Below are 16,230 nucleotides of genomic sequence, written 5' to 3' on the forward strand. Positions count from 1 at the left end.
CGTTTGATTTTATATTTTTCATATTTATTTATCAAGAAAAAAAGAAGAATATTTTCTAAAAAAACGAAAAATACGAATTTTTTTTTGAAAAATAAAAAATATAATTTTTTTGAAAAATAAAATAAAAATATAAATAAACTAAACACACCTTTAAATTTTCATTCTAGTCATTAAATTTTATTTTTAAGAAAATAAAGTTGAAAACAAACGTTAAAACAAAAGTGTTCTCGACTCGGCTTCACGCAACCCGATCTCTGTACCCACCCACTCCCCGCCTTTTGTTTCAGTTCTTTCTTGTGCGAGTCTTCCTGGTTGCGAAGAGCCAGAGAATCGCTCGATCCATTCGGCTACAAGCAGAGAGAGTTTCTGGTCCGGTGAGCAGTGTTCCTCTTCGATTCTCCTTCCCCTTCCTATCTTCTTCCCGCTGTTCCATATCTCCATGCCTTCCTCTACTTCTAGGACCTGCTACTCTAGTAAGCTGAAACCCTAGTTACTCTGCTTGCTGGTCTAACTCATCTCCTGCTATCTCAGGTCTCTGATGTTGCATTTCTGATACCTTCGTGCTTCCAGGATGCATATAAAGCAGGTAAAATTCCGCCCCTGGGTCCGCAATCGTGTTGGTAGTCTGTTGTGGGGTTGGATTTTTTCTCTACTAAAATGTCGACTTTGCCTATCAAAACTTTTTGATTAGGTTATCATCGAAGGTTTTAAGAGTTACAAGGAGGAGGTCTCTACCGAGCCCTTCAGCCCCAGAGTTAACTGCGTTGGTAATTCCTTCCTGTCGAACTTGTTCTTTTAATTTTTTTTTTCCTTTCTCAATCACGCTGCAGTTGATGATATTGTGAAAGTTGCTTGATGCTCTGCACTTTGGAACCTCTCATGCCTTCCATATATTGGCCCAGTAATAGAAACAGTGTGACCAACTGTCAAGTGACTGTGGAAGTTCACCTGAAGTCGTTAGTTAGTCAATGGTGTCTGCCTGCGGTTCTCCTTTTGACTTGAAAGCCTAACATGTTTTTACATTTCCACTGATATTTATAGGGCCACTGCCACTGAGCTGAAATTGTTTAGTTGCAACTAAAATGGCATTTCATTGCAAGTTTTGTGGCCCACATTCTTCCAGTCTAGCCAGTGCTCACATGTTAAGAAAGTATATTTAGGTTATGCTTGCTAATCAATGTAGCTTTAACCTATCTGATGCTGTTCTTGATATTTAAGGAGGCTTTTCGTGTATATCACTAATGAGAGTACACCTAGGGTGTATATAACTCCATAGCCCAACAATCATGATGGTATCATGGTTTTATTGTATATCAAGAGTGATGTTTTACTTAAGGTAATATATTTAGATGATGCCCACTTGGTAGGAGGGAGGTTTGAGAGAAAGGAAAACTAGGAGAGGAGGAAGAGGGGAAGGCAAGGAGAGGGAAGAAGAGCGATCAAAAGTTGTTAACTTGGAAGGGGAAGAGGGGAAGGAGTGGAATAACTGATTTCAGTTCTATTTTTCTTTTTCAATTTCTTTTCCACTCAATTTAGAAGGGTGAAAACTAGGGTAGATGTCCAACAATGGTGCAGTGACCCAACATGGTCTAGTCCTAGGTGATGGCTTGTGGTGGTTTGATTTCATCTCTACTTTTCTTTTTTATTTCTTTTCCACTCAATTTAGAAGGGTGAAAATTAGGGTAGATGTCTAACGATGGTTCAATGACCCAACAATTGGATCTAGCAATGGTCCAATGATGGTTGATTGATGGATAATGGTGATGGTTTGACAGCGGTTGGTGGTGTTTTGACAGTGGTCTAATGTCTACTGGTGGTTAATCTTTAGCGATAAAGAAAGGATATATTGGTCTTTTATCAATTTTCTCGTCCTTTTTTTCCCCTTTCAATCTATCCATATTTAGGGGACCTAATTTTAGATCAAAACAGAGGCCAAGAGATCCCTCTTTAGTTTTCTTCACTTTGTTCCATCCAAGTAGGCAACTACAAATCCTTTCCCTCTCCTCCCCCCTCCATTGCCACAACTCCTCTTGGGCCATATGAAGGAAAAAAAAAAGTAACATAGATGAAAGTTCCACTTATTGCACAAAAACCTTTTTGAGTAACACATTATAACTTCAATGACTTGCTTTGGTTTGAGAATTTGGAAGGCAAAGAAGTACAAGGTGGGCCATAAAAAAATAACGCATGAATTTAACATAAATGAACTCAACAAATAATGCAATGCTAGTATATTTCTTTAATATTCCATTTACCATCACTGCATTAGTTTGCAATGTTTGCATGCAATTTACTATTTCCATTTTCCTCCACATCTACTTACATAAGGGAAAGGCACTCATATTCAATTATGGAAAAAACAAATCCAATTTTAGAACCAATTAATAATATCAACATGTAGTGAAAGAAGTACATTAATAACTAACATAAATGACTTGAATACCATCAAAAGCATAATGAAATAAGCCAAAATCCTCACCAATAACGAATGAGACCACTCCTTTGAAGTGGGTGATCACTCCAATACAAGGATGAAGCCTCAACACAGACGCCATAACACACGCTCATATATTAATATTATATATGTGAGATCACCTCTTTGGTGCAAGGATTAAACCCCAAAATCAAATATAAGATAATGGGCCAACGCCCACTTTGATAATGTGTAAGATTGCTTCAACATGGGGGATGAAGCTCCAACATAAACACCATCACACATCCACATCCACACATATATATCCAGCATGACTATAAATGATACCAACAAGAATAAAAAATGCTTATTCAACAAAACAAACATAAGTGCCTTGTATTGAACCATGTATTTGATAAGAATACCATTATACATATCAACAAAACTATGTAACAGACAAGAATGCGAACATAGATTACATGCATTATGATAGTTTAATGATGCTCTCAAGTGGTAAGGGGGAGATTGTTGGTGCAACCTGCATGGTCCAATTCCACCAAATTGATTTGATGTTGTGTTGATGTGTTAACAAATTAATTTTCTCAGAGTACTTATATATGCATCGAGTGTGCAGGAACTCAACATAGTACGCACAAAGCTCCAAAAGCTCATAACTCAACGTTGTAGGGTTGGGTTGATGGTTGACTTGATGTGGAAGTGATATGATGGCTCGAAAAGTGACTTATAGCTTAGAGGTTTATAACAAAGTGAAGTTGGAGGCGATCGGTGAAGGATGGTACGAGACATTTAAATGGCCACAAAAATTCTTAGTAGGGTGGGCTCTAGGACCAAGAGCTAATAAAGACCAAAAGATATGAATCTTTGAGGACGAGAGATATTTTGTCACCAAAGACGAGACAAACTAGAAAAGCTTATACTATGTCGGGAAGAGCTATTGAAAGAAGCCACATCCATATGAATGCCTTTGCCCTATAAAGAAAGTCAGGGGACCAATTGCAGATCCGAAGCTGCAACGACCCCTACAACCACTGAAGAAGGAACAACTTATTACGTTGAAGCAATAGGATATGTTTTGTCTTTCCATGTAGAACTTCAGGAGCTAGGAGTGGAGAGGAATTCCATATGCAGAACTTAATCAATTGGCACCGGGGATGGATTCATAAGATGTTGTTTGAAGCATCCCAGTGAGTGTAATCCTTCCCTTGCCCTTTCCATGGCAAATCCATTGTCAAGGAAAGCTAGTTCAGTGCCAAGAAACAGGTAGCCATGAAAACAAGTTGGTTCAGTGCACGGATCAGTAGCCAGATCAGTAAGTTGATAGGTTAGGGCCCATGAGGTAAGAGTGCAATATCATTGGGCTTACACTTTCGGACAACATCATTAGGGGACGATATGGATAAAATTTGTAGAGATTGCCTAGTTGGCTTGTAGAGAGTTTTGACCAAGGAGCGGTAGGTATTAGGTTTTAGTCTATAATGAGGTGAACTCAAAGGTGATCAATGATGGATGGAAAGACACATTTAAAGGACAAGAGATGTGAAGACTTGAGGCAAGAGTCTTTGGGCAACATCTTCGGTCATACACTTTTGGACAACATTTGAAGGACATGAGATGTGAAGACTTGAGGCAAGAGTCTATATTGAGGTGAACTCAAAGGTGATCAATGAAGGATGGAAAGACACATTTAAAGGACAAGAGATGTGAAGACTTGAGGCAAGAGTCTTTGGGCAATATCATCGGGCATACACTTTCGTACAACATTATTAGGGGATGGTACATATAGACTAGGTAGAGATTGCATAGTTGTCTAGAATTTCAACTAAGGAGCAATAGTTTCAGTGTTGTAGTCGAGAACTGAGCTTCATCTTGAACGAATTTTAGTTGCCGGAGGTGAGCTTAAATTGACTCTAATCTTTTGTTTGAGCTTTAGTGGATTGGATTTGGATTTATAGTCTATTGAACTAGGGTTGAATTGATTGGAGGATTCCTATTGTTTATTAAACCTTTTCTAGTCTATTGAGCTTTAGTCACTTTGAGCGCTTTGTTTTTTTCTAGTCTTCTTGGGTTTATCTTCACTCTTATCTTTGAGCTGGGGGCATTTTGACTTGTAGTGCCTTTTTTTGTTGCAACCAGAACAGCTCACTATTGCCTTTAATCTAGTGTTCCAAGCTTGAGTGGTTTCTAGTTCTTATTTTGGGACACTCCTTTTATGTCCTTGGTGAAATTCTTGTTCTTCTTGATCCTCCTCCTCTCCATGTTAGCTATCTATGAGTTAATGTTTTCCTTATCTGCTTTTGACTTTAACACACACTCAGACTCAGACTTTGACTCCTAGTTTGACCTGCATCCAAAGTTATACCGTTCTCTTTCAAATCAAGATTAGCCCGCTCATATAATTCTAATTCACAAAATAGTTGATCTAGTTTAATTGAAGATAAATCCCGAAACACTTTACAAACATCCACCATAGATGCCTATAAAGTAGTTCAGGGAAGTTTTAAAGTTATGATTTTCTACCCATTCCCCCATTACATGTAATCCATTCAAGATCTCCTTGAACCATGATCCTATGCTTTAAAATATTTTCAGGTTAATTTTAGACCCTTCCCCGGGACTCGTCAATGGACCCTGTATTGACGGAAGCTTCGTGCACTAGACTACTCTACATAGTTACAAAGTCATACTCCCTTTCATGCTGATGAATAGGTGTTTCATTCCCAACATGGCTTCAATACTTTGAAACATTGAGCTACTTAACCCTTTAGTCATTATATCAGCAAGTTGTCTGTTAGATTTACAAATTACCCTCTCTAGCTTTTCTTCCACTCTCTAGTTTTTCCTTAATGAAATGTCAATCAATCTTAATATGCTTCGTTCAATCATATTGTACTGAATTGTGAGTTATGCTAATCATAGACTTATTATCACAGTAAGATCTTATTGTGTCATCTCACTTGATTTTCTAGTCTTCTAAGATAAACTTTAATTGAAGTAGTTCACATACAGCTTGAGTCGTTGCTTTGAATTCTGCTGCTGCACTAAACTACTATCTACTATTTCTCGCTATCCATGTCATGAGGTTACCACCAAGAAAGGTGCAATATTCGGTGTTTGATCTCCTTTCTTTAAGGATATTCCTAACATATTTCTGTAGGGAGATAAAAATGGCAAGAAACTATTTCAACCTTTCTAATACTTTAATTTTAAATACCTTCGCCAAACATTGACTTTCAAGTTGTATCTCCTTATCATCATTTCTTATTATATTGTACCATCAACACACACTAAGAGTGTTATAACTCCTCATGAAGAAGAGTGCTTTAATAATTAATGTGTGATTCCTTTGGCTTTGTTTATACCTCATACAATCATAACTCTCGCAAATCTGCCAAACCATGCTCATGGTGATTGCTTAGGTCCATATAAGACTTTCGTCAATTATGAGCATTCAAATTATTTTCATATCCCTTGGTGAGACCTCCATATAATTTTCTTTCTTTAGTTCTCCATACAAAAATGCATTGTTTACATCAAATTCATTCTCAGGATCTGAGTTGTATTCTTAGACTTGTGTTAGTTTAATTACCATCTTCTTCCTCGTGTATACTTGGTTTAGTCTCACATTGTCAAAACACGTTTAGTTGGATTTAATACAAATTTTAGGCATAGGATTAGACCTGATTATGGTTTAGCACCGATGATTTAACTATTTGGAATCACCGGTTCAACAATTTGAAAAATCTCAACCTTAACCTTAATTGTCAGAGTTGGTTATGGTTCAGGCCTTCAGGGTATGGAATCTCCAATTACGATTTGGGTCATGGATCACTGTAGGTTCACAATTATTATTATTATTATTTGAAAATATTTAAAATTTTTATAAATTTGAAAAAGTAAAAAAACAAGCGTGAACTTATTTAAGTTGCCTATGTATCCCTTTGAGTATAGGGGAATAAAATCCCATGTAGTTCTTGGTTAACATAGCTTGATGGAGAAGATAAAGGGAAGGTAGAGGAGGAAAGACCTATCTTAAGGGAGGAGAGGTTTGAGAGATGAAATCTCTAGCCTAGTGTGATGTACATAGATTAAAATTTTGATCCCTAATGGTTGGCACAAGCAAAACCTCTTGTTCCTCCTGCCAACTGACATACGAAATAACTTCGAGACAACTCCAAAGTTTGACAAATTCTTAATGACATTGTCCTTACATCCTGGGACAACATCCATAGTGGTAAAATTCTTGACCTTAACAATAACCTTGTGCTCAAGACAAGACCAAGAGCTTGTGAAATAGGTGACCTTGTGTGAATTCAACCTTTGCATGAGATTTGCAAGACGACAAAGACTTTTGCGAGGTCCTAAAACAGGGACAGCTTCATGCTAGTGGGCCATGATGACTACATGACTTCTCTTCTTCCTCTGCTCGTTCCTACTTCTCTGTTGCCAGTTTGACACACCCAGGTCTTGAGCCAGTAGGGTGGCTTCATCATCTCAAATTGAACTTAAACCACATTTTAATATAGTTAAACTGTAGTAACTATAACTATGTCTTACTGAATTTGGTTCTAAATGAGCCAAAGCTTTGCCAAAGAAATACTAATTGGATTTCCTTGATGACAGTTGAACTTGGTTTTCGTCATATCAAAATTTATTACAGCTATTAAATCAAGGATTAAATTGCATAACTAATTTAATTATTTGTATGCATGGCATGCTGAGGTTTCAGTCCTAGACCAAAATGGTACCATTTCAGTATTTTTTAAATATAGAATATATTAACTAAAAATAAAATATTTAATCTAAATATTTTAAAATAAAAAATAAAATATATATTTTAAAAATATATATTAAATTAATGAGATAATTTTATTAGGCTTTAGTTAAGCCTATTTAAATTACCTCGAATTGATTAAAATTATTAATTTATGTTAACTTATTAAAGCCTAAGTTAGAAATCACCATTTCCGCTGTTCCCCGGGCCCCGCAACCTGCGTGATGCGTCCGGACGCATCGCCGGGGCCATGCGACGTGTTTGGACAGGTTGCCGGGCTCACGCTACGCGTATGGATGCGGGTGAAATGGCTTGAGATTTTAATCCATCTTTGTATGAAAACAATAATACTTGGCTAAAAATATGTGGCGAAGAATGGAGAATGACATAAAAGATGTACAAAATGATAGAGCTTTATTTGAAATTTTATTCTCCATCCTTTCTCTTTCTAACCAAGTAAACAGACTTTTTAGGAAAATTAGGAATGATACACCCATTTTATTCTCTTCCCTCAAAGTAGACACTCCTTTAAAGATAAGTAACTGATAATTCTTTGCTAACATTTGAAGTTGTCAATCTTCATTAAATGTGGTTGTTTTTGTATTTACTTATAGCATTGCATGATTAAACTTATCTAGTCATTATGTCCATACTTGCTGACATGGATGGCTGAGAAGAATGTGTCCTAAAACTGAAATTTTTTCACTTTTTTGTGGATTTTCAGTGGGCGCTAATGGTTCTGGAAAGACAAACTTCTTTCATGGTGACAAAATTGTTTTTCATAAATCTTTTTTATCAACTGAACTTTATCTACTTCGAAGTTTGCTACTCATTGTGCTTACTTTTGCTTGCTTTTATATCATTAAACTGGGGGCATTTAGCTATTCGGTTTGTCTTAAGTGATCTCTTTCAGAACTTGCGCAGTGATGATAGACATGCTCTTCTCCATGTATGCATTTTTCACCTTTTTTTTCCCCTTTTTGTTAGAATGTGGTTATGATTTTTCATGTCTATATCCTTTTGCGAGTTATGAACAGGAAGGCGCTGGTCATCAAGTGGTGTCTGCTTTTGTTGAGATAGTTTTTGACAATTCTGACAACCGCATCCCTGTAAGTTTACTATTGATTATTCATATGAATATGAGACTTTCTGTTATTTATTCATAAGTTGTGGCATCCAAAAACCTTTTACCTTGCAAGGCAGAGTGAGTAGGGAATTGGAACTTTTGACATCGGATCTGACGTGTAACGGACAAATATTGTTCCAGAAAGCTTTTGAATTCACCCTAATTTTCCACATGACATTTGTGTCGACCAGATGAAACAGACTAATTGGAGCTGATCTGGTTGATCTAGGTGTTTGCATATTCATGTGGATTTTTGCTTATGTATTATTTTTTGTGAACTCATTCTGTCCTAGAAATTACTGCCAAGCTTGAACTAGTACAAGTTTTGAAGGCCAGTTGGTATGCTGGTGTACGACCCCTTATTGAAAAAATACGAACTCTTGATGTCATTTTAGATCTCCTTCCAGTTTGGATTTAGACAATCACTACTGATTGAGACTGAATCCATCTTATAACATAGTCTAATCCAAATCATAAGATAGATATCATATTCTTAGGCTGATTAATTAGTAAGCTATTGGGTGAGATTATTCAAATCTTGTCATTACTGATAATTTAGCTCTTTTACCTATATATGTATATACATATGTGTATGTATTTTTAAAATCAGGTTGATAGAGAGGAGGTGCGATTGCGACGGACAATAAGTCTTAAAAAGGATGAATATTTTTTGGACGGGAAGCATATCACGTGAGTGTATCTTATGTTATTGGTCAGAGAATATAACTCCTTTCCTGAATCGAGCTAAGTTATTTTTCTTATTTTATTGTGTTAGTAAGACTGAAGTAATGAATTTGCTTGAGAGTGCTGGTTTCTCTCGCTCAAACCCATACTATGTTGTTCAACAAGGGAAGGTCAGCAAGTAAAAAATTGGTGAATTTTTTGTTTTTGACTAAATCATATAAGAACTGACCTTTATCTTATGTTTCAGATTGCTTCGCTTACATTAATGAAGGATTCAGAACGCCTTGATCTACTGAAGGAGATTGGTGGGACTCGTGTGTATGAGGAGAGAAGACGTGAGAGCTTGAAGATTATGCAAGAAACCGGTGAGTTCAGATACCTAGGGCTTGCTTGGTTCATGTTTTTTTTGCTTTTTATTTTGTTAAATGGAGAATATGAAAACTGAAAATAATTTTCTTATTAATATAGCAGAACTGTATTGTATTAAAATAAGAAAATTGTATTATAGTTTAATATTAATGCAATATAGTCGTGATGTTATATTATGAAATAGGCTGCTTTTATGACTTGAATATGTGACCATCAGGTCATACCACAATAATTTTATCGTTGCGCCAAAGCTCTCTTTCATATTATGACATACCATATCATACCATAATATTGCCATAATATTATATTGTAATATAACATGATATGATAATATAATAACAGGTTATATTAATATATAATAAATACAATTATAGGATAAAAATGTTACTAGGTTCTTAATATATTAGAAAAGTATATTATCATATTAAAAATTTAAATATATTAAATATGATTGTATCTATATTGAAATTTTATTTTATAAAATACAATTATAATAATTATACATTATAATATAGGAAACAACCTCTTGCAAAAAAGTAGGGTAAGACTACATACAATGGATCCTTCCCTGGGACCTGCATAGCGGGAGCTTTGTGCACTATGCTGTCCTTTTTACATTATGTTACATTGAATATTATTAGTTGGTGAGGGTAATTGGCTCCAAGATAGTCAATGTGATTCATTAAACTTTAAAAATAATTAAAATACTTATTCCTTTAAAAGTATTTATGTTTAATATCGCTAAACAGGTGCGTAGCCAAGTGGTGATGAGGGGGTGCGATCGCCCTTGAGTTTTTTTTTAAATTTAATACTATACCTCACTGCCATTTTGATTGGCTGATTTACCACCGTTCGTCGTCCAAAAACTGAAATTGATCACATATTTGGAAAGTCTTTGACCTAAGCTATCGATTAGTACTACTTTTACGAGGAAATATTACGACTTGGAATGTTAAGTATTCAATTTTAAAATAAAATATATAATAATAAACCGATGAACTAAATTGTAGAATACGAAGTGAGGATGTTAAATTAAAATTGGATTGAGTTCGAAATAGATCCAATGGGTAGGCGCGGATATAAGGATTACGTTAGTTCAAATTAGGATTGATTGAAGTTGATTTGGTTAAGTTATGACCGAACTAAGTTTAAGGTTTAAATGAATTTGATCGGTTTAAAACGAATGAGGGTATTTTTGAAGAAACCTTCTCTTTCCTTTTTTTTCCCTCCCTTTTCTCCCTAAGCACGCTGCAACCCCCACCGTGCCTTACGCCATCACTGTGCCTTCGTCTATCCCTCTCTTTTATTTTTCCCTTCCTCTTCTTCCCCATTTCCTTCTTCTATTCTCAAATGGCAGGAAACTTGTAATTTTTGCCTCTCCTCTTCTCAAGTACAAGAGCTCTCTTTTCTTCTACTTTCTATTCTCTAGCATGCAAGAAGCGCAACATCTGCCCTCTTCTAGCAACAAGAGTAGCTCTCAACCCTCGCATCCTCTTCGTCTTCTCGTATAAGGTAAAACTCTCCTCTTTTACTTCTTCCTCCCTATTCTCTTCTCTTCTTTGTTTTTCTAAAAAACAACGGTTTTCCTTTTATCTTTTCCGGCGAACAACCCTTTAGAAGCAGTTTTTTCTCCTTTGTCCAACCACGGCAACAACAAGAGGAGTAAGTTCCTTTCTTTTTATTAATTGAAGGAGAGTTGTAAAGTATAAATTTTATTTTATTAAGTTGCTAGTTAGGTTCGTTAGATTGGAATGAAGGTCATGCTAAATATTAAAAGCGAGATTACAAATGATTCTTTGACTTTGAGTCATAGATAAACTCTGGGAATTGATAGATCGTGGTTTCAACTAGAACCAAGGGCTAAATATTTTCTGTTGTATTATTTTATTTATTTATTTATTGAATTTGACCCTTTTGGTGGAACTGGCTATGCCACTGTCGCTAAACAAGTCATTTACAAATGACATCCAAAACTTTTGACCAATAAAAACTAATATATCTTTTAAAAATTTATTTTCTTATATATGATTATTCTAATTCTATTTCCTTTTGGAAAGAGAAATATAAGGTGAAATCGGAGAATCCATCCATTAAGATTTATAATTTGTTGAGGGCAAATTTATGTTACCTTTGTATACTATTGATAAATAGGGGATACTATACATACCCCCTTACCTTTTATATATTCTCATATAATTCCTTAATGATCTACCTCAAGGAAGTTTGAATATGCAGTAGGGACTATTTTATGATAAATATATTAAACTAATATATCAATGGAAAAACACATGTAGAGAGAGGACAACTTTGTATTAAGATCCACAAAATGACTCAAGTGGAAAGAGGATTGATCCATCTTGAGATCCACCTAATGACACAGAAAGAATGAATGATCCATCTTGAGATCTATAGAATGGCACATGCAGAGGACTAAATGACATGAATGAAGGATCGAAATGCGTATTGGGTAAATATCGCTTGTGACTTTTTAATTTTTCATTTTTTTGTAATACTTAGAGAGAATAACGCAGCGGAATTAAAAATAAAGAAGGAAAACAATCCTATCAATTTTCTTTTACTTGGTTCGGAGTACGATTCCTACTTCAAGGTCCGCGATCGTTTATCGCTTTCGTTTGATAGTTCACTATCAATTCGATAAGTACATAGAACTTCGATTATAGAAATATAATACTTTAATTGAAATTATAAGTATACAGACAATCAAGAAGTAAAGGCTTGATCGTTGTCATCGGAGCAACGTTTTAGTGGCATAGTCGAAGTTCAGAGCAACACGGAGCTTGTTTGATCGTTCAAAGTCGTTCAGAATGAGGGTGAGTTGGTTTTTCAGCTACTGCTGAAGACCTCTTTATAAAGGATGATCTAGGCAACTTTATGCCTTTGAGGCGCCTCAATCAAAACTGATTTGATCCAAGCTTGTTGCAACTTATCCGCTTCTAGGCACCTCTATCCCTTTGAGGCGCCTCAATTGTTGACGTGGCGGGTGTTGAGTGGAGCTCCTCGTCGACTCTATCTTGTCCTAGGCACCTCAATCCCTTTGAGACACTTGGATTTGACGTGCATTGACCAACTAGAAGTTGTCACCTCATCCCGTTGCATGTGTTGAGGTGATAGAGGTGCCTGAATATCTTTTAGGCGACTGTATCGACTTGAATCAACACTTTCAGGCTAAAGAGTATTCGGCATCACAAACTTAGCATAGAAAAATAATATAAAACAATATTATTTGACATTCTCGGACTGTCCGAGCCTGATTTTTAGATTTTCTGTGACCCTAGGTCGGACCGACGCCTATTGTTCCCTCAACGAGGAATGCGCCTTCACCTACTCCTCTCAGGAGAGTTTATCTTTTGCCAAACACTTTGAAACAACCTAGACCGATATATGGACAAACCTCATAATTGCAACCTTAAAGAGACTCAAATTAAATCAACAACTTAGATTAAATATGCATTACAAACTGATTCAACACGAAACCCAAAACAAGCCGCGAATTAACATCATAATAGTAAATAAAACCTTCTACAGCACAAAGAAGGCAACTGACTAGTGAGATAAACTCGATCAACTAACAATAGAGAAACTCAACTCCGACTAGAAGACCCAACATCCCAATGCAAGGAAAAAAAACTAGACTAATAAGAGAAGACTGCGGGTGTGCACTGCCAAGTACAAGAACGCTCACCCATCAAGTCTTGCCGTCTCTTCATTACGTGCACCATATAGATCTAGTGAGTCTAAAGACACAGCAAGTTCAACCCTTTTACATAAATAACATTCGTCGCATTCACGAAAATATATATCGATAATTACCAAGCTAAATAGTGATAGAGAGTAACTTCTGACATTAGTTTCATGAACCTCCAATTTTTTTTTTCTTTTTTTTTTTCGTGCAAATTAGCCTTCATTGCCTTTTGTTATAATTGTACAACTTGTAAATTTCGAGAATGCAGATCATCATATGTATTTACTTTATACCTTAACCTTTGATCGTTTGGCCAAACATATACCCTAGTACTAGGTTGGTAAAATTCACCGGACCCTTTTTAAGCCGGATCTCCGAACCCCTCTATTCCGGTAAGGTTAGCCGGACCCTTCTTAAGCCGGATCCCCTAACCCCTATGTTTCGGTAAGGTTCACCGACCCTTCTTAAGTCGGATCCCATAACTCCTCTATTTTGGTAAAATTCATCGGACCCTTCTTAAGCCGGATTCCTCTACCATTACATAATGCCATACCGACTACATCATTAAACTAAATAGGTTTAGAAAGCTGTAAAAAAAAAAACTAGGTCGTTTGCATCGACCTTTCAACAATTTCAACCAATCAAAAACATGTTAAGATTCACCGAGCCAGGACCTCTGCCTACTGAAAAAAAAAGTTAACACTGCTTGGATGAAATGGCCAAGCCGAAACCTACCAGTATATCTAGCTAAACCAACTAGTAATGACATAACTTTTAGACAATAAATAATGCACCGAAACACTAAAAGATGTATGAAGCCTGTAATTTTAGTGTCGTTTCAAAGCTGGGTATTGCATGATTATACTACAAGACTAGTTATAAAGGCGCATGTGCATTATTAACCCCTTTTTATTTATTTATTTATTTTTCCACCAAATCTTTGCATGTTGGCAATTGATATAAAACCATGCAATAACCCTTTGAGCTACACGATTCTGCATGCAACCAATTAATACACAACGATGCAAAATTCTGCATGCAACCATTTGAAGTGCAAACAAAGGCAATCCGAACCATGCAATATTCTGCATGCAACCAATTAGCGCAAACGATGTAAAATTTTGCTTGCAACCAATTTAAGAGCAAGCAAAATGATGCAATCGGATGAATAATTCCTTCTATTTGGTCAAACAAAGGCAAGTCCAGATGTACCGCGTTCAGAAGAATTAAAGAGCAAAGTAAACGTACGTTAATTTAACCCCCTTATCCTTAATCTATCTCGTTGTTATGTAATATGCATGCTTTTGATTTCATAATCCATGTAGTAGCAAAATAGAGATGTAGTGAAAAGCGAATATAATCCATGTGGTGCAATAAAAATTGGAACAGGAAACCTTACGACGTAACCCAAAGTATTATACTATGATCCATATAGTGCAGTAAATATCAAAAACAATCAAAGGAGAACTTGTCTTGGTATATATATATATATATTTTTGTGTATGGGGGATGACTAGAGAAACGTAAGGAAAAACGACCTTAAGCGTTCTGACAGGGTTCTTCCTCTATCTCCTTTGAAGTTGCTAGGGTTTGGATGGGGGTGATCGGCGGCTACTAAGGTGAGGGGAGGGGAAATAAAACGTGTATTTAAAAGGATAAGCCGGGTCGGGTTGTTAGTCAATCGGGTCGGGTTCATTAACTTATTTATACCTTAATTACTTAAACGTATTAATGCTTTAATTACCCCTTTTTTTTTCTCCAGGTGTTACAATCCCCCCCCATAAATGAATTTCGTCCTCGAAATTTTAAACTTACCAAACAACTCTGGGTAACGACCCCGTATGTCCGACTCGATCTCTCAAGTAGCCTCCTCATCGGGGTAATTCGACCATTTCACTTTGACCATCTTGATCGTTCTCCTTCGCAGCTTCCTCTCTTGTCGGTCTAAGATCCGCACCGGCTTCTCCTCATAGGCCAGACCTGGTGTAAGTTGCAACGGCGCATAGTTCCGGACGTGCGAAGGATTTGGCATGTACTTTCTCAACATCGATACGTGGAACACATAGTGCACCCCTGCCAGATTCGGTGGTAAGGCCACCCTGTATGCCAATGTCCCCACCTTGTCTATGATCTCAAAAGGTCCAATGAATCTGGGACTGAGTTTACCCTTCATCCCAAACCGCATAACGCCCTTTTTGGGTGCTATCTTTACGAAGACATGGTCACCGACCGCGAACTCGAGATCCCTTCTTCTCTTGTCAGCATAACTTTTCTGTCGGCTCTGTGCCGTCTTCATCCTGTCTCGGATTTTGACTACTAAATCTACCGTGTGTCAAACAATTTCGGGTCCAATCTCAGTTCTTTCTCCGACTTCATCCCAATGAATCGGTGACCTGCATTTCCTTCCGTAGAGTGCCTCATAAGGAGCCATTCCTATAGTCGATTGATAACTGTTATTATAAGTAAACTCCACCAGGGGTAGCTTTTGTTCCCAACTCCCCGGGAAGTCAATCACACAAGCTCGCAGCAAGTCCTCTAAAATCTGTATCACCCGTTCTGTCTGTCCATCTGTCTGAGGATAAAAAGCTGTACTAAATGATAACTTGGTTCCCATAGCAGCATGTAGACTCTTTCAGAAGGATGAGGTAAACCTCGGATCTCTATCAGATACTATAGACACCGGAATTCCGTGCAGTCTGACTATCTCTCGAATGTACAACTCTGCGTACTGCGTCATAGTGAAAGTCTTCCTTACTGGTAGAAAGTGTGCTGAAGTTAGGTAGTTGATATATTGTACGTCTCGTGATTCAAACCGAGTCAAAAGTTATGACATCTCAAAGTTTAGGATTTAACATTCATGTTCGCCCTTATTTAATTAATTTGAGTTTCATATTTTTTATTTTTTTAGAAATTCTGTACTTATAAAATTATATAAATTTAGTTATAAAATTTAAAATCTAATTTAAACATCAAATAAAATACTTTTCATTTTAAAATTTTAATAACCTTGGATCTATTTTTTTATATTAATTATTGTAATTACATGGAAGAAACAAAACAAAATTAAATTCAAATGATAGGATTTTGAAATATTTATTTAGATTTTATCAAACAAAATATATTTTAAAGTGATATTAAATGGC

At 36.3% G+C, this 16,230-nt stretch overlaps 1 protein-coding gene across 1 annotated transcript in view; it reads left to right on the forward strand.

Annotated features, from left to right (window-relative positions):
• Window positions 1-239: 239 nt before the first annotated feature.
• LOC122010892 (structural maintenance of chromosomes protein 3-like) overlaps window positions 240-16,230 on the forward strand; it is a 45,488-nt gene continuing 29,497 nt past the window's right edge. The window contains exons 1-9 of the mRNA XM_042567360.1: window positions 240-374; window positions 532-586; window positions 692-767; window positions 7,930-7,968; window positions 8,087-8,154; window positions 8,243-8,314; window positions 8,942-9,021; window positions 9,107-9,185; window positions 9,263-9,380. Of these exons, the coding sequence (XP_042423294.1) occupies window positions 572-586; window positions 692-767; window positions 7,930-7,968; window positions 8,087-8,154; window positions 8,243-8,314; window positions 8,942-9,021; window positions 9,107-9,185; window positions 9,263-9,380 (547 nt within the window). The 5' untranslated portion in view covers window positions 240-374; window positions 532-571. The remainder of the gene's footprint in view (window positions 375-531; window positions 587-691; window positions 768-7,929; window positions 7,969-8,086; window positions 8,155-8,242; window positions 8,315-8,941; window positions 9,022-9,106; window positions 9,186-9,262; window positions 9,381-16,230) is intronic.

This window comes from Zingiber officinale, chromosome 8A (genome assembly GCF_018446385.1).
Source record: "Zingiber officinale cultivar Zhangliang chromosome 8A, Zo_v1.1, whole genome shotgun sequence".
Lineage (NCBI taxonomy): Eukaryota > Viridiplantae > Streptophyta > Magnoliopsida > Zingiberales > Zingiberaceae > Zingiber > Zingiber officinale.